Here is a 22,799-nt window from a genome sequence, read left to right on the forward strand (position 1 = left end):
GGGAGGCCGAGGCGGGCGGATTGCTCAAGGTCAGGAGTTCAAAACCAGCCTGAGCAAGAGCGAGACCCCGTCTCTACTATAAATAGAAAGAAATTAATTGGCCAACTGATATATATATAAAAAAATTAGCCGGGCATGGTGGCGCATGCCTGTAGTCCCAGCTACCCGGGAGGCTGAGGCAGAAGGATCACTTGAGCCCAGGAGTTTGAGGTTGCTGTGAGCTAGGCTGACGCCACGGCACTCACTCTAGCCTGGGCAACAAAGCGAGACTCTGTCTCAAAAAAAAAAAAAAAAAAAAAAAGAGATTGAGAGGATGTTGAGGGTGGAGACTCGGCTGGCAGGGGGCAAAGGTGGAAAGTTCGAGAACTGTGGGTCACTGAAGAGCTGACCGGGGCCGAACGAATCCTGGGAGTTAGTGGGTGCAGTCAGACAGCTCAGAGCAGGGGTGTCTGGGATGGACCCCCAGTCCTGCACCTTATCAGGAGCTGTGGACCTGGGGCAAGGGACTCCATCTTGGCTTTTAATTTCCTTCGCTGTAACATGACGCTGGTTATATTAGATGAATTTCGAGAGTCTAAAATAGCTATAAGAGCTCCAGCTCCTACTCCTTAAACACTTGCTAAGTGCCTGGCACAAACCTAAGTGCTTTAAATGTATTTTTCCTGTTGGATCCTTGGAATGATCCCTTTCCAGCGAGGCTCTTCTGCAGATGTTGAAATTGAGGTTCAGAGAGGTTTAGCCCCACCCCCACTCCCCCGCCCCGGCTTGACCTGAATGCTCCCCCCACGGATCGCTGGAGCTTCTAGAAGCCCAGTCCTCAGCCCAAAGCAGAAAGGAACAGTTACATCGAGTCCTCTGAAGCCCCTTAGAACTCGGCCAAGATCCTCCCAGGAATCAAATCCACTGGAGGTGCTCACAACAGAACATGGAGCCACTTGGGATAGGGAAAAGAAAGCATATTTTAGAGCTATCAGGAGCCCAAAACCTGCTGTACGTCCATCCAGTCTTCTTTGTCTCAGATTACCCTCATTCGCCCTGTTTCCCTTTTGCCAGCGTTTTAATTGTTCTGCCACTTAGAAATGAAACAAAGCAGGCCGGGCGCGGTGGCTCACGCCTGTCATCCTAGCACTCTGGGAGGCCGAGGCGGGAGGATTGCTCAAGGTCAGGAGTTCAAGACCGGCCTGAGCAAGAGCGAGACCCCGTCTCTACTAAAAATAGAAAGAAAGTAATTGGACAACTAAAAATATATGGAGAAAAAATTAGCCGGGCATGGTGGCGCATGCCTGTAGTCCCAGCTACTCGGGAGGCTGAGGCAGGAGGATCGCTTGAGCCCAGGAGTTGGAGGTTGCTGTGAGCGAGGCTGACGCCACGGCATCCTAGCTGGGCAACAGAGTGAGACTCTGTCTCAAAAAAGAAAGAAAGAAAGGAAGAAAGGAGGGAGGGAGGGAGGGAGGGAGATAGGTCTGCTTCTTCCCCCTGGAATCTGCGACCAGGGTTGGCGTTAGTGTCCACGGGCATCAACTGTTTTGGGGGCAGAGCTCCTGCTATGCTCCTGTAGAAAAAAAAAAAAAAAATTGCCACCTAGGTCAAAAGCCAGAACCGGATCAAGGGAATTCACTTCTGTTCACGGAACGTTTTGGTCAGGCAGGAGTTTGAATTTTAGAGTGGAGCGAGTGTTCGTAGGGGTTTCTTTGAAGGTGTTTCATTTTGGCTTTGGCTTTAGGGCTCTTTGCAGTGCGGGCCGACGCTGGGTGATACAGACCGAGAGATTTGGGGTCTCCCTGCAGAGGGTAACATCTTTGAATTATCAGCTGCCAAGTTCATGTGATTTAAGTCAGTTGGCTTCTGCATTTCCGAGTGAAGGTGCCGGCCTTGGCCAAAAGCACCAACCGTGGTAGTACTAGCTGATAGCTATTTATTGAGCATGTACTATGTGCCACTCACTGAGCTATGGGATTTTACGTGCATTTTCTCATTTGATGCTCACAGTCAGTCTATGGGATAGATTTAATTATTATTCCCATTTTATAGTTGAAGGGGGTTGAGTGATTTATCCAAAGTCCCAGAGCTGCTAAGACTCCACCTTCATTTCTTCCCTTTATTATCAGCAGAATATTTTTCCACGGATGCACAGAAACCCAGAAATGAAGTCAAATCACAACTCTTCCAGGGACTACCAACCAACTGGTATCATTCCTAAGGGAAAGAGTTGTCTATATATTTCACATCTTACCGGCAAAACTACTTTATAAATAATTTACCCACCAGCCAGCCGGTTTTATAATAACACCAAAATAACAGGCATTCAAAATTCCCCACTTCCTTTGCACTTTCCAGATAACCATCAGTATTACATTAGTCCTTCATTCAACGCATGTTTATTGAGTGCCTACTATGGTGCTAGATAGACAATAAGGGCTTAGCGGTGACTAAGAGGATCAATGCCTTTTATTGTAAATTCTCACGAGGGAGCTATATTCTGAACAAGTAATTTACAAGTGTGGTGATAATTCAGAGAGAGAGAAGTAGCCAGTGCAGTTCAACTGTAGACCAAAGGGACCTAACCTCATCTGGGAGGCCATTGGAGGAAATGACATTTGAGCTGAGACCTCAATCTCAGAAAGTAAGCTGGGTGCAGCAGCTCACTCCTATAATCCTAGCACTCTGGGAGGCCGAGGTGGGAGGATCGCTCAAGGTCGAGAGTTCAAAATAAGCCTCAGCAAGAGCAAGACCCTGTCTCTACTAAAAATAGAAAGAAATGAATTGGCCAACTAAAAATATATAGAAAAACATAGCCGGGCATGGTGGTGCATGCCTGTAGTCCCAGCTACTCGGGAGGCTGAGGCAGGAGGATCGCTTGAGCCCAGGAGTTTGAGGTTGCTGTGAGCTAGGCTGACGCCACGGCACTCACTCTAACCTGGGCAAGAAAGTGAGACTCTGTCTCAAAAAAAAAAAAAGTAGAATTTTGCCTGGCAAAAAAAGAACAAAGAAGATACAAAAACATGAAGGAAACAGGGAAGGTCTAGGTCCCAGTTGTCCTCAAACTTTTTAAACAGGGGTTCAGTTCACTGTCCCTCAGACCGTTGGAGGGCCAGACTATAGTTTAAAAAAAAACTATGAACAAATTCCTATGCACAGTGCACATATCTTATTTTGAAGTCAAAACACAAACGGGCAAAAACACTCGAATGTGGCCCTCGGGCTGTAGTTTGAAGACGCCTGGTCTAGGACATGCTAGGGACTGGAAGTTCCTTGTGGCTCAGGGAAAAACCAGAGCAGGAGAGAAATGACAGGGATGAGATTAAAGAGCTAGGCAGGATCATGAAGGAGTTTGCCCCTGGTATGGAAATTCAGGGTACTAAGCAGGGAATTTGCCAGAATCGATTAAGCTAGAGAAGTTGAGGGTTTACAGAGAGACCTTGCTCTCTGTGGTCTTCCTGACACTGAAGTTGTCCACCACCATCAGAAGGTGGCTCAATAAGCCACCACTTGCGTCTTCTAATGTATTACATTCTCATGGACCGACAAAAGAAAAACATTGCAACCCTAAAAAGTTATATAGAATCATGAAACACCGATCTGCCGTGTCTTCTACTGACTTCTTTCATCAGCCACCCCCTAGCGTTTCGGAATGTGACATCCGCTTTGGGGTCTGTGACAGATCATGTTATCTATCGCCTGGTAGGACATCCTTCTTGCCCCGTGACGCCTTGAAAATGCAGTTGACAATTAACACACCTGCTGTCCAGATCAACCCCTCCACGTGGCCTTCCAGAAGAAAAAAGAGAAGCATCCACTGTGAACCATCTCCCTTAGTATTTTGTAGTGGGCAGCTGAGTACCTTTCAAAGCAAACATAAGACAGACACTGTATTTGCTTCAGACAGCGAGGTGTTAAAGCGACCAGATCACAGAAATGCCACCTACGAGAGCAACACCTAATGAATATGTACGCGGCTTCAAACAGGAAATAATTGTTGTGAAATTAAAAGTTGTAGATGTCTACCCTGACCTCCAGGCCACATGCAGTGGGAAGCTTATCACCAGAAAGTTAAAGAGTGATTAAGATAAAAATAGAGATGTGATCCTGAAGCCCGGACTGAACAGAAATATGGGCAGGTTATTGATCGTTTCTGAGCCTCAGTTTCTCCATCTGTAGAATGGGAATGTTGACAGCTACTTCAGAGAGCCATTGGGATAATTCTCTAATTAAATTCTCTAATTAAAATTAAAGTGAGCAGTAGGTGTAACACCTGGCAGGTAGCAGGCACTGCATAAATAGCCATTCTTAGCCTTACCATCAAATTATCCAAAACTGTCATAAGTTTTAAATGACCTTGGTGCTTTTAACTGAGTGTTTTCCCACCTGTTCAGTCTTAGCATACCAGTCATTTCTCCTATAAGCAACTCAAAGCATTATCTGTAACAAGATTGTATGACTTATCTTTCAGCATATTCTTCTATCCAAAAATTTGATAGACACTCTGGGAGGCCGAGGCGGGAGGATCGCTCAAGGTCAGGAGTTCAAGACCAGCCTGAGCAAGAGTGAGACCCCATCTCTACTAAAAATAGAAAGAAATTAGCTGGACAACTAACAATATATAGAAAAAATTAGCCGGGCATGGTGGTGCATGCCTGTAGTTCCAGCTACTCGGGAGGCTGAGGCAGGAGGATCGCTTGAGCCCAGGAGTTTGAGGTTGCTGTGAGCTGGGCTGATGCCATGGTACTCTAGCCTGGGCAACAGAGCAAGACTCTGTCTCAAAAAAAAAAAAAAAAATTGATACAGCAAAGATATTTTCCATTATGTTTAGTATATTTTCAGCATTTTGTGTTTTAATTCTCTAAGAATTTTTCATTCACACATGGTCTCTAGAATACCTCTTTATGAGTCAAACTGTTTGCTTAATTCAGAATTTAATATCCCATTCTCCAAGCAAATTTTGGTTTGACTCAGGTTGATTTCAATATGCACTGAGGTTTCTTGTTTGTCTAGTTCCACCCCTTACTATAGTGTAATCTTGGACAGATCAGTCAACCTCTGATTTTGCTGATCCATAAAATGGGAATAATAAGAGCTACATTCTGTGGTGTTGTTGCAATTAAATGAGGAAATGGGGAATGGAATAAGCATTCAGTGCTTGTTAGATATCATTGTTACTGTGATTACTAGTGTAGTTCTATCACTAAGTGCTGAATACTAGAATCAGTTAATCAGCGATCAGTCCTGTTTTCAATGGCTGCTACAAGTAAATTACTGAACTAGGAGTTACAGAGATAGAAACATTAAAAAAAGAAACCGTATCTCTGTTGTCTGGAAGTTACCGTCTAGAGTGCCTACAATAGAAGGAACTCTCTAGATTTTCTGAGCGGTGTTTCCAGGGGTGTGCTGGAATCTGCTCAGCTCCTACCTGCTAAGTGAGAGCCAAACTTCTGCATCTCCTCCTGTCCCCAAAGTTAGGGACGTCACATTGGTGGCCTGAAACTGACCACGGCGGGAGCATTTGGTGAACACTACCGAATAGGGCTTCACTTTTTGAGAGAGAGCCTTTCAGCCGCATACTACTGCGTATTTCCCAAGCACAGGACGTGTGCCACGTGGTGCCTGAGATGACACTCCTGTTAGATGCTGCAGAAACTGAGCATTTAAGACCAAGCGTGTTATAAGAGGGTTGTATCCTTTTCAATTCCGTTTCCCTCCTTATCCTTATACCAAGGAGAAAGTTTCCATTTAGTGCTTGTCTTTGTTTCACATTTCTCTACAAATTTCCAATTTTCGTATGTCACAGAGGGGTAGAGGGGACAAGACCTTAGGCTCGGCACTCTTAGCAGGCAAGCATGCTTTATCAGGGGTCCTCAAACTTTGTAAACAGGGGGCCAGGTCACTGTCCCTCAGACCATTGGAGAGTGCGCACTGTGGGCCCGGGACGAGCCGGCTGCTAAGCAGGACAGGCAGCAGTAGCAAAAACACCCAGAGGAGGGCCGGATAAATGTCCTGGGCAGGTGGCATGTGGCCCGAGGGCCGTAGTTTGAGGACCCCTACCTTACCTAGAATTTCATGACTTTATATTGCATTTATTTTCACCCTTTTTCTTATTGATTTTTCATTTACGGCAGCAATACAAGTTGCCTTTTATAATTACTTTTAAAGTGGGCCAATTTAAGGAGGAATATTAACTAAGTATAGGACAGATGGCACATGGGCTACAGCCCAAATCAGGAAGGTGGCATCCATGCCGGAAGTTGGAAAAGCGCTGACACTTTCTAGGGACCTCGTTTTGTAGTCGTGGAAACCGAGGCCAGAGAAGGCAAGCGACTTGCACAGCTAGGTCAGTAGAACCCAGACCACCTAACTCCATTTGTTTGTTTTCTCCACTCTTTACCTAAGAACATGAAAATAAAGGGGGGAAAAACAACAACCTCGCCACTGTGTAACAGGCCAGGGCTGCCTTTGGTAGACAAACTGTCATTGGTCATTGGCAACGGTGACATGAACAATTTAGACCAGGGGTCTTACAACTACGGCCCACGGGCCACATGCAGCCTGCCAAGTGCACATTTATCTGGCCTGCCACCAGGTGTTTTTGCCCCCGCTGCCTGTCCTGCTTAGCAGCCGACTCGTCCCGGGCCCACAGTGCGCACTCTCCAACGGTCTGAGGGACAGTGGACTGGCCCCCTGTTTACAAAGTTTGAGGACCCCTAATTTAGACCTTCAAGTGCAGCCTAAAGCAGCCTGGGGCAAAAAGAGAAGGACATCAGGAATTCCAGGTGACGACTTCATGCAGCCTCCCTTGCTGAGCACCAAGGCCATGGGAAAGACAAAGGCCTTGTCCCCTTGGAGCTTGCATTCCACTGGCCTTCTGAGAGATGCTCCAAACGGCAAAGCAAAACCCGAAAATGCCAGAGGCGGGCCGGGGCCTCCACTTACCATCAACAAAAGTAAACCTACATGCCTGCCTGGAGATTTTACAGAATTAAAACTCTGCAGTTTGCACTTCCGATTTTCTCCTAAAATGAGAGGGTGTCACGTAAAATGGACGAAAGGAGAAAGGATGCCACGTGGCCACAGAGAGGGCAAGCCCTGGAGTCCAAGGGACCCGTGTCGAAATGCCAGCTCTGTGATCCCGCTAGCTCTGGGTCCTTTTTTTTTTTTTTCCTTTTTTCTTTCTTTTTTTTTTTTTTAATTTCAAAATATTACGGGGGCACAAACATTTTGATTGCATATAATGCCTTTCCCTCGCCCACACCAGAGCTATAAGCGTGCCCGTCCCCCGTACATTGCACTCTGCGCCCATTCGTTGTGGCAAAGGACACGAACCACAGCTGTGGGTCTTTCAGGAAGGAAGTCGTTTAACCTCTCCCAGCCTCAGTTTCCTCATCTGTAAGTGACGATGATCATCTCAGGCGCCATTGTGAGGGTTGATCACTTGTAAATAAATTGCTTCGCCTGGAGCCGGGCGAAGAGCAAGCCCGGAAGCACTGTTAAGTCTCAGAGGCATCAGGAGGAGGGTGGGTGTGAAGGAGCAGAAATCCTCTGTGGGAATGAAGGATTGGGACAGACATGGAGGAAGCTAGAAGGAAAAAACCGGGTCTACTTCAATGGGGCATCTGTTCGGAAGCCCCGGGGGGCGGGGGGTGGGGGAGATGAGAACACACACTTCCTGGATCTCCTCTCCGAGCACAGGACGCTGAACAACAGGAGATGAGAACAATTCTCCGCGTTAATGAGGCAGCGGCTCCTAACCGGGCACGGAACAGAATGCTTCTGCCTAATAGAGAATGTTTCCCTGCTCTTGCCCAGCCCTCCAGCAGTGCCAGCAGCCCTTTGAGGTGTAGGGACTTTGAGCGGTGTGGTGGGATGGGCCGTAGGAGGCATTATTACCCTCATTACTATGATAATAGTTTAATCACAATCAATATTTATGGACGTGCACGGAAGCCTGGTGCAATCGTCGAGCAGCCCTGCAACTCGGTTTTCGTGCTTTTGCCTAAGGATGCTTTGCAGGAAGGCCTGGGCTCTCTCTCCCACCTTCCCCGGGGCCCCTGTGAGGCTGGGCGGTGGTTCCCGGAGGTCATTTCCAAACATCCGTGCCAGTTAGGTAGTTGGGCATGAGGTCTTACTCGTGGGGTAGGTGAATGTTACAGCACTTTTTGCTTTTCAAGATACTTCCACAGTCATCATAAGACTTTTACCTTCACGCACTGATGCATCATCTTGTGGAAAGGTAGGGCGGTCTAGGGCCAGCACGATGCAGTAGAGAATCCTTAGAAGTCAGATGCACTAGGGTTCGAATCCTAGCTCTGCCACTCCTTAACTGTGTGCCCCTAGGAAAGCAACTTAACCCCTCTGAACCCAGCCAGGTTCTTCATTTGCAAAACGAGGGCACGAGTTCCTGTACGGCTTGAATAAGATAGTGTAAACTAAGCATTCAATCACGAGTAAATACATCCATGTATGTTCATATATGACTATATATCAGGTATTACCTATTTTTTTTATTGGTTATGAGAAATCTGACCAATTTACTGCTTTTCTGAAGGTCCTATAGCCAATAATGGAGAAAGCAGGAGTAAGAGTCGTGACTTGGCCAATATTGTCTTTTCCATTATCTGAGTTGTTGTTTTTTTGGTTTTCTTTGAGACAGAGTCTCACTGTGTTGCCCGGACTAGAGTGCCGTGGCATCAGCCTAGCTCACAGCAACCTCAAACTCCTGTGCTCAAGCCATCCTTCTGCCTCAGCCTCCCAAGTAGCTGGGACTACAGGCATGCGCCACCATGCCCAGCTAATTTTTTTATATATATTTCTAGTTGGCCAATTAATTTCTTTCTATTTTTAGTAGAGATGGGGTCTCGCTCTTGCTCAGGCTGGTTTTGAACTCCTGACCTTGAGCAATCCTCCCACCTCGGCCTCCCGGAGTGCTAGGATTACAGGCGTAAGCCATGGCGCCTGGCCATCTGAGATGTCTTTAACACCATTCCCATGTATAGGAAACTTAGGGAAACCCTGTTTGTAAACATCTCAATGTTTGACTCTTTTCTTTCAATTGCGAATCAAATTTTGGAAGCCAGTGATCATTTTTCTCAGCAATGGACCTCTATTGAGCTACTCATGAGAATTTTTTTCCTCTCTTTTTTTTGAGACAGAGTCTCACTCTGTTGCCCAGGCTAGAGTGAGTGCCATGGCGTCAGCCTGGCTCACAGCAACCTCAAACTCCTGCGCTCAAGAGATCCTCCTGCCTCAGCCTCCTGAGTAGCTGGGACTACAGGCATGTGCCACCATGCCCGGCTAATTTTTTTTCTATATATATTAGTTGGCTAATTAATTTCTTTCTATTTATAGTAGAGACGGGGTCTCGCTCTTGCTCAGGCTGGTTTTGAACTCCTGACCTTGAGTGATCCTCCCACCTCTGCCTCCCAGAGTGCTAGGATGACAGGCGTGAGCCACCTCGCCCAGCCATGAGAAATTTTTGATGTCACGATTCCAACATCTGTAAAAACAGCGTTTAAAAACTCTGGCCCTCCTTAAAAAAAGAGAATCGAGGGCCAATGTCCTGGTGATGCATGTTGTATGTCCATGTAGCGTGTAACCCAGGGCTTACCCGCACATCAATGGGCCCAGGACACCAGCGATCTTTGGCAAGCAACTAAGACATTCCAGCCTTCCTGGTGACAGAGCTCTGGGACCCCATCACGTTGTCTGTGAATGATCCCAGATTCACTCCAAGGCTTGTGTTTCTCTCCGGTCCTCGCGAAGTGTCGGAAGGGGCCTTCCCTGTAATTGTCACTTGGCCCCAAGCAGGAGCCACCGAGGTTTGCTCAACTGTTCACCCGCACACGCAGTCCCAGAACACCCGCCCACCCGCACAGTCTGTCTCGCCCAAGCAGTCGGTCCCTCAGTTGGCACTTGCAATGCATCCGTCTTCCCAAGATGCACTTAGAGCACCCAGATGATGTATCGAGGGAGGTTCTGTTAGGTTTGGGTTTTTGTCTTTGTAGAGGATGTGTCTCCAAACCACGATTTCTTTTTATTTTTGTTTTTTGGGTTTTTTTTGAGACAGTCTCGCTTTGTTGCCCAGGCTAGAGTGAGTGCCATGGCGTCAGCCTCGCTCACAGCAACCTCAAACTCCTGGGCTCAAGCGATCCTCCTGCCTCAGCCTCCCGAGTAGATGGGACTCCAGGCATGCGCCACTATGGCTGGCTCATTTTTTCTATGTATTTTTAGTTGGCCAATTAATTTCTTTCTATTTTTTAGTAGAGATGGAGGGTCTCGCTCAGGCTGGTTTCGAACTCCTGACCTCAAGCGATCTGCCCACCTCGGCCTCCCAGAGTGCTAGGCCAAACCATGATTTCATCAAACCAGAGACTTGGAGAAAGTTATCCTGGGAAAGATAGGTTCTTCCCACAAAATACCTTTCTCCACTAGAGTGTTGAGAATTCTATCACCTTTGTATTTTTTTCAATAATTTTTGATGAAAGTAATGTTAAGCACATGGTTAAAAAATGAAATAGTATAGAAACATTCATTTTTTTTAAAGAAAAAGCAATAGTTCTCTGCCCTACCCCTTTCTGCTTTCAATCCTTTCCTTCAGAAGGGACCCTTTAAATAATTGTTTTATCCCCAGAGCTCCTAGTACTATTCTTATATTGCTATTTCTCTCTCTTTTTTTTGAGACAGAGTCTCACTCTGTTGCCCAGACTAGAATGCCGTGGTGTCAGCCTCGCTCACAGCAACCTCAAACTCCTGGGCTCAAGCGATGCTCCTGCCTCAGCCTCCCGGGTAGCTGGGACTACAGGCACTCGCCACTATGCCCGGCTAATTATTTTCTATATATTTTTAGTTGGCCAATTAATTTCTTTCTATTTATAGTAGAGATAGGGTCTCGCTCTTGCTCAGGCTGGTTTCGAACTCCTGACCTTGAGCGATCCTCCCGCCTTGGCCTCCCGTAGTGCTAGGATTACAAGTGTGAGCCACCGCACGGGGCCAATTCATGTAAATTTAAATTTAAATTGCCCACTTGTGGCTGTTGGATAGTGCAGGGTCAGACCACCCTTAATACACAGGTGCAATTAGCTAGAACAATCTGATTTTCCAGTAAAAATAATAATGATGGCTGACACATAGTTCTTACTATGCCCCAGGAACTATTCTAAGAACTCATAATAATCAATAATCATTATTAATAATGATATATTAATAATAATAATATATTAATATTAATAATATATTAATATTATATTAATATAATATAATAATTAGTATTGTTAATAATGATTATTAATAATAATTCCACAACCTTATGAAGAATACTATTATCGTATTTTACAGGTGAGAAAAATGAGGTATGGGAAGGTTGAGTAACTTGTCTACTGAGTAGCTGAGCTAGACTTTGACCCAAGCAGCCCAACCCCAGAGTCTGGGCTGTTGACTCCTTCCCTGGGAGCGGGCCGGGCCGGGCCTGCATGTCTGATAGTGTCTCCATGTGGCTTCTTTCTCCCACGACGGGGCCTCCTCCTGCCATCCTTATCCGTGTGCCGTGGGTTTCCTGCAGCATGGTAGACTTAGGGCAGTCACACCCGCCTGACAACTGGCTTTGAAGAGTGAGGAAGCAGAAGCTGCCAGTCCCCTTGGAGACTCGACTCAGAACTGGCCTGGTGTCACCTCCATTGCGTTCCATTTCCCAAACCAGTCACAGGCCAGGCCAGATTTAGGGCGGGTGGAGGAACAAGACTCCATTTCCCAGCGAGGGAGTAGCGCGTGCATACAGGGGGCGACCGACAGAACGGGTGGCAAGCCTGTTTGGAAACAGGCTGTCACAACGTGGACAGGACTTCAGGTCCCCAACCCCGAGCAGAGAGCTCGACGGGGCCACCTTGGTCTCCGGGGATCTCTTTGGAAGAGGTTAGGCCCAGCGAGCTGGAGAGAGACAGAATCAGAGAGAGAGACAGAGAGGGGTCTGGTCCACAGCTGGCACATGGGCAGTAAAGAAGAGAGGAAATAGGACGGCCAGGCCACCCTACTGCAGATGAAGTCACACGCTGTCACCTGACGCATTCCGACCAGGAAACGGGCAGTGTCCCACGTGGCAGATACGTGAGGCTTAATGACACCACTCACTAAGAAACGTCACCCAGCCAGTGCCCTGAAACCTGGCCCATCAAATCAGCCCCTTGGGAGGTAGAGGGAAAAGGCGTATAAAAATAATGCCCCACACTAATTAAACACGCACTATGTGCCAGGCCCTGCACAGAACTGTTTGCGTGCCTCAGCCCCTTAAACCCTTTTCCATGCACTAAATGGGTGAATACAGGTGACATGCTTAGAATAGTGCCCCACATGTGACAAGCACTTAAGAAATCCATCAATTTTTTTTAAATTAATAATCGAAACAACCATCCTCTAAGGGGGCACTATTATTATTATTATCATGATCTCCATTTTCAAAAGAGTAAACTTATGCTTAGAGGGGTTAATTACCGTGTTCCCCCGAAAATAAGACAGGGTCTTATATTTATTTTTCCTCAAGAAGACACCCTAGGGCTTATTTTCAGGAGATGTGTTATTTTTATTAAGTACGGTACAACCATCTACATTGATTCAAGCAGAGTGAAGTCGTCTTCTTCTGGAACATCATCATCACTCTCCAAACCCTGAATCCCATGTTGAATGTCTTGCGACTCTGTTTCCTTTAGAACCACTGGCCCCGATCTCTCCTGTCGAGCACTAGAGCTCTCACGGGGCGGATGAGAAGGGCTGTTCGTGTTCTTTCCCACTCCGCGAAGACATGCATGGGTTGTGCAGATGCGCTGTGTAGCCACGCCCATCACTAGGGCTTATTTTCATAGCCACGCCCATCACTAGGGCTGATTTTCATATCCACGCCCATCACTAGGGCTGATTTTCATAGCCACGCCCACCACTAGGGCTTATTTCCATAGCCATGCCCATCACTAGGGCTGATTTTCATAGCCACACCCATCACTAGGGCTGATTTTCATAGCCACACCCATCGCTAGGGCTTATTTTCATAGCCACGCCCAGCACTGGGGCTTATTTTCATAGCCACGCCCAGCACTAGGGCTTATTTTCATAGCCACGCCCAGCACTGGGGCTTATTTTCATAGCCACGCCCAGCACTGGGGCTTATTTTCATAGCCACGCCCATCACTAGGACTTCTTTTCGGGGTAGGGCTTCTATTTCGCAAATGCTTAGAAATCTTGCTAAGGCTTATTTTATGGGTGGGGCTTATTTTCGGGGAAACACGGTACCTGGCCCCCAGCTGGTAGGTGATTGAACCACATGCCAGCCCAGGTGTCTGACTCCTGACCTCCAGCTCTTACCCCTACACTGTACTGCTGAGAGTGGACAAGAATTAGCGACCCTTTAAGTTTTTCCCATAGAAGCCATAAATACCACTTCCTTTTGAAATGATAGCAGCTGGTTTTCCTTTTCTTAATGGTCCTGTTAAGAGTGTAGTAGCTCCAAAACCAACCTTAAGAAAGTACTCAAAGCCTCTACCCTGGGTACTGAATAAAGAGTACCATACTCTAAAGTTCGTTCCTCAGCACACTTTTATTTTTTTATCTTATTTATTTATTTTGAGACAGAGTCTTACTCTTTTGCCCGGGCTAGAGTGCGGTGACATCAGCCTAGCTGACAGCAACCTCAAACTCCTGGGCTCAGGCGATCCTCCTGCCTCAGCCTCCTAAGTAGCTGGGACTGCAGGCACCCGCCACCATGCCCGGCTAATTTTTTCTATATATTTTTAGTTAGCCAACTAATTTCTTTCTATTTTTTTCTTTAGTAAAGACGGGGTCTCTCTCTTCCTCAGGCTGGTTTTGAACTCCTGACCTTGAGTGATCCTCCCACCTCGGCCTCCCAGAGTGCTAGGATTACAGGCGTGAGCCATCGCGCCCAGCCTGACACACTTTTATTGAGCCACTACTATATACCAGGCAGTGTAGATACTGAGGGGGGAGAGAGAGAGAGAGCCTCATTCCTCATAGAGCCTACATTCTAGACATGAGGATGGTGGTCGATGAAAAATTGAACTAACAAGAGATGAAATTATTTCAGGGATGGTGGTGGCTCTGAGTGACATTGTCACACACTGAACTGCCTTGGCTCTCAAAAAAAAAAAAAAAAAAAAAAAGATCCAGATGTCTCTAAAATCACCTGGGTTCCCAGACCAGAAGAAGGGACAAAATAGCATCATTAATCGGGAGGCAGAAATTTCCGAGGCCAAGCATCGAAATAAATTTTGCCAGCCCTTTGAAATGGTAGCGTGGGCTTGCAGTTTCTATGCAAAGGCAAAAAAAGAAAAATCAACTCAGAGCTCTCATGAAGTCAAACAGGCCAGGGTGGAGTCCGCTCATGTAGAGAATAAATCACTTCCTTGATTTTTTTTTTTTTTTTTAAGAGACCATGGGGAGAAAGGAAAGCAGGGCAAGGCACTAATGCAGTGGTATCTGTTCAGGCTTATTTTTTCTTCCATCTTTGAGTCTTACCCACCAGATTTCTGTTTGCAAAAAGGGCCTAATCCACCTTTTTTTTTTTTTTTTTTTTGTCTGTGCATTGATTTAATAGTATCAAACCCTGAGGTCTTCGTGGTCTGCACCTGGGTTGCTTTTTCCCCTAATGAATCAAGAGAAGTGGTTTAAGCCCCTGCCGGGTTCCCTCTCAAAGCCACACAATGATTAACTCAGGTCCCCTGATTAGGAACAGGCAGACGAAAATACCTTAGTCATCAGCATTGTGAAAATCCCGGGATGGTGAGTGTTCAATGAAAAGATTACCTTGGCCACCTGAAAAATAATGGAAGAGCTCAATAGAGAAACCATTAAGCCCGTCTACCCACGCCAAGTGAGGTGGAGGGTCTTGGTAATTAGCCGGGACATACCGGCTAGAGAGACTGTTTTGGACCTTCTGCACTGACTCAAATGTATTCAAATCCCTAGTGCATTTTTCTCTGGAGAAGCCATTTTTGGTTGTATCTACACAGACACACACACACACACGGACAAAACAAGACTTAAATAGGACCAGTCAGGAAAAGTGGTTTTGATAGATTTAAAAAAACAAAACAAAACAAAAACTGAATAATAGGCAGCTTAGGGGATGGGAAGTCCAAAGCTATAACCTTTTAGTTGTGTGTCTTCAAGCCTAGTCGTTTTGTCTTCTCTTAGCCTCAGTTTCTTCGACTGTAAAATGGGAATATTAATAGGTCCTCTCCACTCAAAAAAGGTTGTTGTGAGGATTAAATATAACAAATGCAATGGTTGCTAACTCATTGCCTGGCAAGTAGGAAGCATGCAAGAGGTGTTACTTGCTTCGGGAGGCTGAGGCGGGAGGATGGCTTAAGATCAGGAGTTCGAGACCAGCCTGAGCAAGAGTGAGACCCTGTCTCTACTATAAATAGAAAGAAATTAGCCAAACAACTAAAAATAGAAAAAATTAGCTGGGCGCGGTGGCGTGTGCCTGTAGTTCCAGCTACTTGGGAGACTGAGGCAGGAGGGTCACTTGAGCCCAGGAGTTTGAGGTTGCTGTGAGCTAGGCTGACGCCATGGCACTCACTCTAGCCTGGGCAACAGAGTGAGACTCTGTCTTAAAAAAAAAAAAAAAAAAAGTGTTACTTGTTATTCGTTGTTGGATGGACGTGACTCATGAGTGTTTGTAGAGATTGTGCATTTAGACATCATCTAAGAAGAGAGACAGAAGTCAGAGAGCCAGTGCCTTCGTCTGATGGCTCCTAGTGTGGTGCCTGTTCATTATAAACATTCTTTATCTTAGGTATGTGAAAATACGCGCAAGCCTCAGTGGGTCTCACTGGCAGCTCCTCTTCCTAACTCCACCCTTAGCCTCTGTGGATTTGCGTCTCCTTTCCTAACATTTTCCGGAGCAGGCTCTATGTGGGTGCTTGAGGGCAGGAGGGTCACAGTCATGGCTGAGGAAGCGGCGCTCCTTGTCCTGCTAGAGGTGGTGCTCAGAAAGCAGCGAGGCCAGCTGCCTGGGGCAAGCCTCTCATCCTCACCGTTGGCCAGCAGTCCTCAAACTACAGCCCACGGGCCACATGCGCGCCACCAAGCACATGTATCCGGCCCGCCCGGTGTTTTTGTCGCCGCTGCCTGTCCTGCTTAGCAGCCGACTCGTCCCGGGCCCACAGTGCGCACTCTCCAACGGTCTGGGGGACAGTGACCTGTTTAAAAAGTTTGAGGGACCCTGTAGTCCTTGCTCCCTGGGCCACATGGCTGAGGCTTGGTCCCAGAGAGTGGTGGCTTGTGTCACTGGATGTAACCGAGGGCACCGGCCTGGGGGACCGCCCTCTGGCTTACGCCCAGGCCGAGCCATCCCCAGGGAAGGGAGCAGATCTTTGCTGCCAGCCCCAGCGTTTGGAGGGTGAGGTCGCCCGTGCATTAGGGTGTCGCAGAACTGGCAGAAAGTATGTCAGACTGCGAATCAGCCCAGGCACTTGCTGACAACCTGGAGAGATTTCAGCAGCCTTTTCATAGCAAGAAATTGCCGTGGGCCAGAGGTAGGGAGTAAAACCGGCTTCGGGGGCCAGGATGAGGAGCGTGCGCTTTGCCTGCCCCAGTAAGCCAGTATTTCCAGTAATTGTGATAAGAATAGCTACATTTAATATATATATTTATAATATATATATAAATATAATATAATTATATTAGCTAATATAAATGTAGCTAATATAAATATAGCTACATTTAATATAATTATAATAATATAATTATTATATTAATATAATATAGTATGGTTGTCCCATTTACAGAGGAGGCTCAGAGAAGTCAAGTCACATGCTCAAAATCACCAAGCTAGAAAATGGCAAAGCCAGATTTCTTTTCTTTTCTTTTCTTTTTTTTTTTTTTTTGTGAGACAGAGTCTCACTTTGTTGCCCAGGCTAGAGTGAGTGCAGTGGCATCAGCCTAGCTCACAGCAACCTCAAACTCCTGGGCTCAAGCGATCCTCCTGCCTCAGCCTCCCGAGTAGCTGGGACTACAGGCAGGCGCCACTATGCCCGGCTAATTCTTTGTATATATATTTTCAGTTGGCCTATTAATTTCTTTCTACTTTTAGTAGAGACAGGGTCTCGCTCAGGCTGGTTTCGAACACCTGACCTTGAGCAACCTGCCTAGCTCGGCCTCCCAGAGTGCTAGGATTACAGGTGTGAGCCACCGCGCCCGGCCAAAGCCAGGTTTCTTACCTCTCCAATCCTGAACCCATCCTCTTAGCAACTTTACTAGGAGATTTCTTTTTTTTTAGAGACAGAGTCTCACTTTGTTGCCCAGGCTAGAGTGAGTGCCGTGGCGTCAGCCTAGCTCACAGCAACTTCCAACTCCTGGGCTCAAGCGATCCTCCTGCCTCAGCCTCCCGAGTAGCTGGGACTACAGGCATGCGCCACCACGCCCGGCTATTTTTTTCTATATATATTAGTTGGCCAATTAATTTCTTTCTATTTTTAGTAGACATGGCATCTCGCTCTTGCTCAGGCTGGTTTCGAACTCCTCACCTTGAGCGATCCTCCCTCCTCAGCCTCCCAGAGTGCTAGGATTATAGGCGTGAGCCACCACGCCCGGCCCAAGATTTCTTTTAAAGTTAGAAAAGAAAAGGAAATTTCGTACATGTGTACACACACACACACACACACACACACACAATTTTGACAACCATTAGTGGATTAAAAAAAATACATAAAAAACAACCTTAGGCCGAGCGCGGTGGCTCACGCCTGTAATCCTAGCTCTCTGGGAGGCCGAGGCGGGCTGATTGCTCGAGGTCAGGAGTTCGAAACCAGCCTGAGCAAGAGCGAGACCCGTCTCTACTATAAATATAAAGAAATTAATTGGCCAACTAATACATATATAGAAAAAAAAATGAGCCGGGCATGGTGGCACATGCCTGTAGTCCCATCTACTCGGGAGGCTGAGGCAGGAGGATTGCCTGAGCCCAGGAGTTTGAGGTTGCTGTGAGCGAGGCTGACGCCACGGCACTCACTCTAGCCTGGGCAACAAAGTGAGACTCTGTCTCAAAACAAAAAACAAAAAAAAAAAAACCTTAAAATAGGTAGCGCTTTTTAAGAAATCTGTGTTTTATTCATCGGAACAATATGTCCATACAATGGGAAATAGTCTTATGAAGATTGCGAGGGCTGTTGTTTATTTGATCCAGACACGGTGCCTGGTGCATGCTTGGATTTTCTGGCAATAATTCCAAAGCCCTAGTGGGTTGGGCGGATCCGGTTATCCCTCTCTCTTTTGAGCACAGCTGGTAAAAAAGACGTGCGCTTGTGGATAATGAAAGGAAAGGTCATGCTTAAAGGGAGCGCTGGTGGCATTATGCGGGAAGGTTCTCATCCGGGTTCTGCCGATTTATTCATTCTGCTGTATCTCAGCCTGTCTACTGCAAAAAATAGAACTGATTACAACTTCCTGCCTTGGAAAGAGACTAGAATCAGAGAACAGGAAGCAGACTTCTGGGTAACCTCTCACGTAGGTAAAGAAACAAACACAGGCCAGGCGCGGTGGCTCACGCCTGTCATCCTAGCACTCTGGGAGGCCGAGGCGGGAGGATCGCTGAAGGTCAGGAGTTCGAGACCAGCCAGAGCAAGAGCGAGACCCCGTCTCTACTAAAAATAGAAGGAAATTAATTGGACAACTAAAAATGTATAGAAAAAATTAGCATGGTGGCACATGCCTGTGGTCCCAGCTACTCAGGAGGCTGAGGCAGGAGGATCGCTTGAGCCCAGGAGTTGGAGGCTGCTGTGAGCGAGGCTGATGCCACGGTGCTCACTCTAGCCTGGGCAACAGAGTGAGACTCTGTCTCAGAAAAAAAAAAAAGAAAGAAAGAAACACACGCAGAGCATCTTACCCCGCCTCCACTTGAGCCTCTGCAGGGAAGGAGGTCTTTGTCACCGGACATGGCCAGTTCTTGGCTGGACTGTGATGGCTGTTTGGAATTTCTTCTGGAACCCTGTCCTTTTACTCATTCATCTTGATTCTATGTGCTGAAACCACCATGAACAAGGTCAATCCTTCTACCCATGAAGCTCCTTAATTAACTAGATGAATTAACTATGGGTTTTCTTTGCCATTAACCCATCCTTTTCCAGGCAAGATGCTTTCTTCTTCGCTTTCCTTATAGAATATGCTTCCAGACACTCTTTTATCCTCATCATCGACATTCTTCCTAAAGTTTCATGTCCAGAACCAAAAATAATATACCACAAGGCTCTAATCATGGGGTCGCAATTTACCCTGAGCTAGTTTTTGTGTGTGTGTGTTATGATGGGATAGCAGGATAGATCAATACGACTAAGTGGAAGTCAGCAATTATCCAATAAAAGAACAAACTTATGAAAACGAAAGGCTAGTGCCTGCAGGAGAGGGGAGGGTTTTCATTCATGCCAGAGCTTGCCTCGTCTTCCCAAACTGCCTTGCAAGGAATGGAATTTGACTGGTGTCATTCTCCGGCCTGGAACTGTGTGTTAGTGGGAAATGGAGAGTAGGCGTGTTTAAAGGTTGATCATTTCAGCTGTAGCAAAACTCCTACCAACTGCCAAGCGCCAACTTTAGAGAGGAAAGGAAGCAGTTTTTAGCTGAGAGTAATTATTTTGCCAGCACCTCCTCTGACCACTGTTGCTTGAATGCCTTGTTGTTTTCCACCAGCGTTGAGGAGATCAGGACTATCCAAGGGAGAAATTTGGGCTCAGAAGACCACAAGGGAGTCCTGGCTCCTCCACCTTCTGGCTGAGATCATGAGCAAATAAATTCCTTGAATTCTATGGGTTTTCTTTTTCTTAATAGTAAATGGAGATATTTAATAGTCCCCATTTTGCAGGGTAGCTTAAAGAAGAAACCATTCGTGAAAGTGTTTTTTGCAAAGTGAAAAACGTCATACAAATGTTAGATATTATTGAACATGGGGGAGACTTGGGGGGGAAAAAGGCAAGCCACCTTCTTGCTTGAACCAAATCTGGAACAGGAATGGAGAGGAAAGATTTGGGGTTGAGAACCATTTGGTAGAGCTGGTAATCGTACAAAATCTGGAAGCCTTCTTCAAGTTCCTCTAAGGGCCAAGAGAGATTTCCTTTACCCACGAGCCTTTGCGAGCAGTTAGCTTTCTATACAATCATGTTGGTTTTCAGACCCGCCAATGTAGTGGTTTCTTGATCTGGTCTTTCTCTCACCCCTTCCCTCTTCGCATTTTTCCTGAATTCCCTTTCAAAAACCAGGTACCAGTTTAGTTGATGAGGAGACAGCCATGAGCAAGACCAAACAAGCCTTTGCTCTGAAGTAGACATTAAGCAAAAAGTTACAGAATTGCAACTGCAATCAGAACTACAAAGATCAAGTGTAGGGTTCTAAAAGAATCCATAACAGGGAGAATCCAGGAATCATCATGGGCCCTGGTAATGACTCAAAAAGACAGAATATATCACCCTCTCAATAATTAACTCATCATCGATGCGTATTCCCCACTCTTAAGTTGGCAAAGCACTTGCTCATATGTTTTCTCACTTCATCAGGCTATCCGTAGACAACATTGTCACCTTTGTCTAGAAATCTAGAAACTAAGGCTGAAGAACTTGGCATGATTTGCCCCGGGTCAACTAGCTCTGGCACTTATAGAACTTTTGACTCTAAATCCTGAGCTCTTTCCAACCTATCCTGTTCGTTCACTGGCTGCTCTGTCTTGGGCACTGGAGTTTTGAAAAATAGCATTGAGGAAAGAGCCATGGAGGAAATCACTCCCCTGGGGGGTATTTTTTTCTGGGAGACGTTTGGGTGGAGGCTGGGATTCCTAATATTGGTCTCAGCCAAATCATAGGAGGAAGCCCAGCTGAGATGTGAAGAGAGATTTCCAACTGCTTTGTGTGCATTGCAGTTTTTGTATTTCCAAGACACCAAAGGTAGCCCCTTGGTCTAACCTGTACCTAGAGGAATACATGTGACCTAAGTTAAAACGAAACACATAGAACATCAAACATACTCCCATAGGTTTTATTCCTCAAACCCAGCCATTCATTGACTTCTCACAGCACTCAGAGCTCACCCAGGTTTGCTTATGAATTGATCATCTTAGCTACCACTTTTTCCATGCTTACTGCTACGACCCGGGACTTAGTAGTGTGCATTCACCCATACCGACCTCCTGAAACAGGCACCTAGTATCTCCAGGTAGATGAGGCAACTGAGGCTCAGAAAGATGAAGTTGATGAGGTTGCCTAAGGCAGGGGTCCTCAAAGTTTTTAAACAGGGGCCATTTCACCTTTCCCCAGACCATACGAGGGCCATTGGAGAGTGCAGCGCACATTCCACACATGCGCACTGCGGGCCCGGGACCAGTCGGCTGCTAAGCAGGACAGGCAGCGGTGGCAAAAACACCCAGAGGGCCGGATAAATGTGCCAGGCGGCCCGCATGTGGCCCGTGGGCCGGTAGTTTGAGGACGCCTGGCCTAAGGCCACACACAGCCTCTAAGTGGCAGAGTCGGGCTTCAAACCCAGGTCTGACTCCAAACACTGCACTCGCCCACACTTCCGCCCCTCAAACCTGCACACAAATTTTACAACCATTTCCTGCCCTTCCCATCTGAGTTCTTTAGCCCTTAAAACCAGAAAGACGTTACAGCAGCCTTCAGGCAGCTTTGAAAGGCCCCTGTGCCCCCACCCACAGACCCCCCTCTCCCTCTGGGTGCAGGATGCCCACCCAACACACCACCCTCCTCTTGAAGATCTGAGTTAAGGGAAACTGGAAACTGAGGGATCCGGTTAGGGCAACCTGCAGCCATATTGCACACAAAGACCCAAAGGCACAAAAAAATGACAGCAGTTTTCATCGCTTTTCTCAACTGCTGAGCCCTCCGCTAATAAATCTGGGCTTAGCTAGAGTCATTTTTGTCCTTTTTAAAGGGAAGGAGGAAAATGCAAAGCTCCCTCTCAAGCAGTAGACTCAACATCAGTAAAACTGCATGTGCCCCCCCCCCCTTTCTGCAAAGCTGTGGCTATGGCTCGAAAAAAAAAAAAAATAGCAAACAGATTTTATTTTTCAGTACCTTTTTGTTGTCCCTGGCCAGCTCCGTGTGCCAGCATATTGTTTTAACTCTGATGGGGTCACAGCATTGAGCTGCAAACACTTAAAACATAACACCAGCCTCACTTCCATCCTCTTCTTTCCCCCTTAGGTGAAAGCAGCTTCCAAGTATGTGGACGTACCTGTGAGTATTTGAAAGTTTTTCATTGTGGGTTTTCTGGTTTGCGTTTTTGTTTCTTTTTTTTTTTTTTTTTATTGTTTTTGGCTTTCATGAGAATGTTGATGGTGCTACTTTTGTTAGTTGCTGCTAAACTGTATATTCCTGAATTGGATCATCAGAAACAGAGAAGCCAAGAGTACTTGGTAGTAGAATTTTTTTTCCCAGACAAAAAAGAGAGGGAATGGCTCCTTTCAGCAGGAAGGCGGGTCCCATTTGAGGGTAAACCCAGTTCATGTTCACGTTCACTTTCCTTTTCATTGCTTTCTCTGGTGTTTCATTCTATCTTCATTGTCCTGCTCACCAACCCCACCTTGGGAGTGGAGACCCGTGAGCTAGAAATTTGCACAAGGGTGGCAGTATTTTTAAAAAACAAATACATTCTGAATTTGTTCATTTCGGGGTCAATTTTGCAATTGTTTTAAGGAAGCCTTACAAAACTGCCTATAATTAGTGCGGGCCTCATTAATGAAGAGAGCTGTCAAAGTTCGTAGATAAAGCACTCCAGGTTGCCCAAAATTTACATTTAAATTGAGGTTAAGTAGA

At 46.5% G+C, this 22,799-nt stretch overlaps 1 protein-coding gene across 4 annotated transcripts in view; it reads left to right on the plus strand.

Annotated features, from left to right (window-relative positions):
* CADPS (calcium dependent secretion activator) overlaps nucleotides 1-22,799 on the plus strand; it is a 483,222-nt gene that overhangs the window by 410,554 nt on the left and 49,869 nt on the right. For all 4 annotated transcript variants that reach the window (XM_075998810.1, XM_020284645.2, XM_075998809.1 and 1 more), the window contains one exon: nucleotides 22,188-22,220. In XM_075998810.1, coding sequence (XP_075854925.1) covers nucleotides 22,188-22,220 — 33 coding nt within the window. The remainder of the gene's footprint in view (nucleotides 1-22,187; nucleotides 22,221-22,799) is intronic.

Source organism: Microcebus murinus, chromosome 30 (assembly GCF_040939455.1).
Source record: "Microcebus murinus isolate Inina chromosome 30, M.murinus_Inina_mat1.0, whole genome shotgun sequence".
Taxonomy (NCBI): Eukaryota; Metazoa; Chordata; class Mammalia; order Primates; family Cheirogaleidae; genus Microcebus; species Microcebus murinus.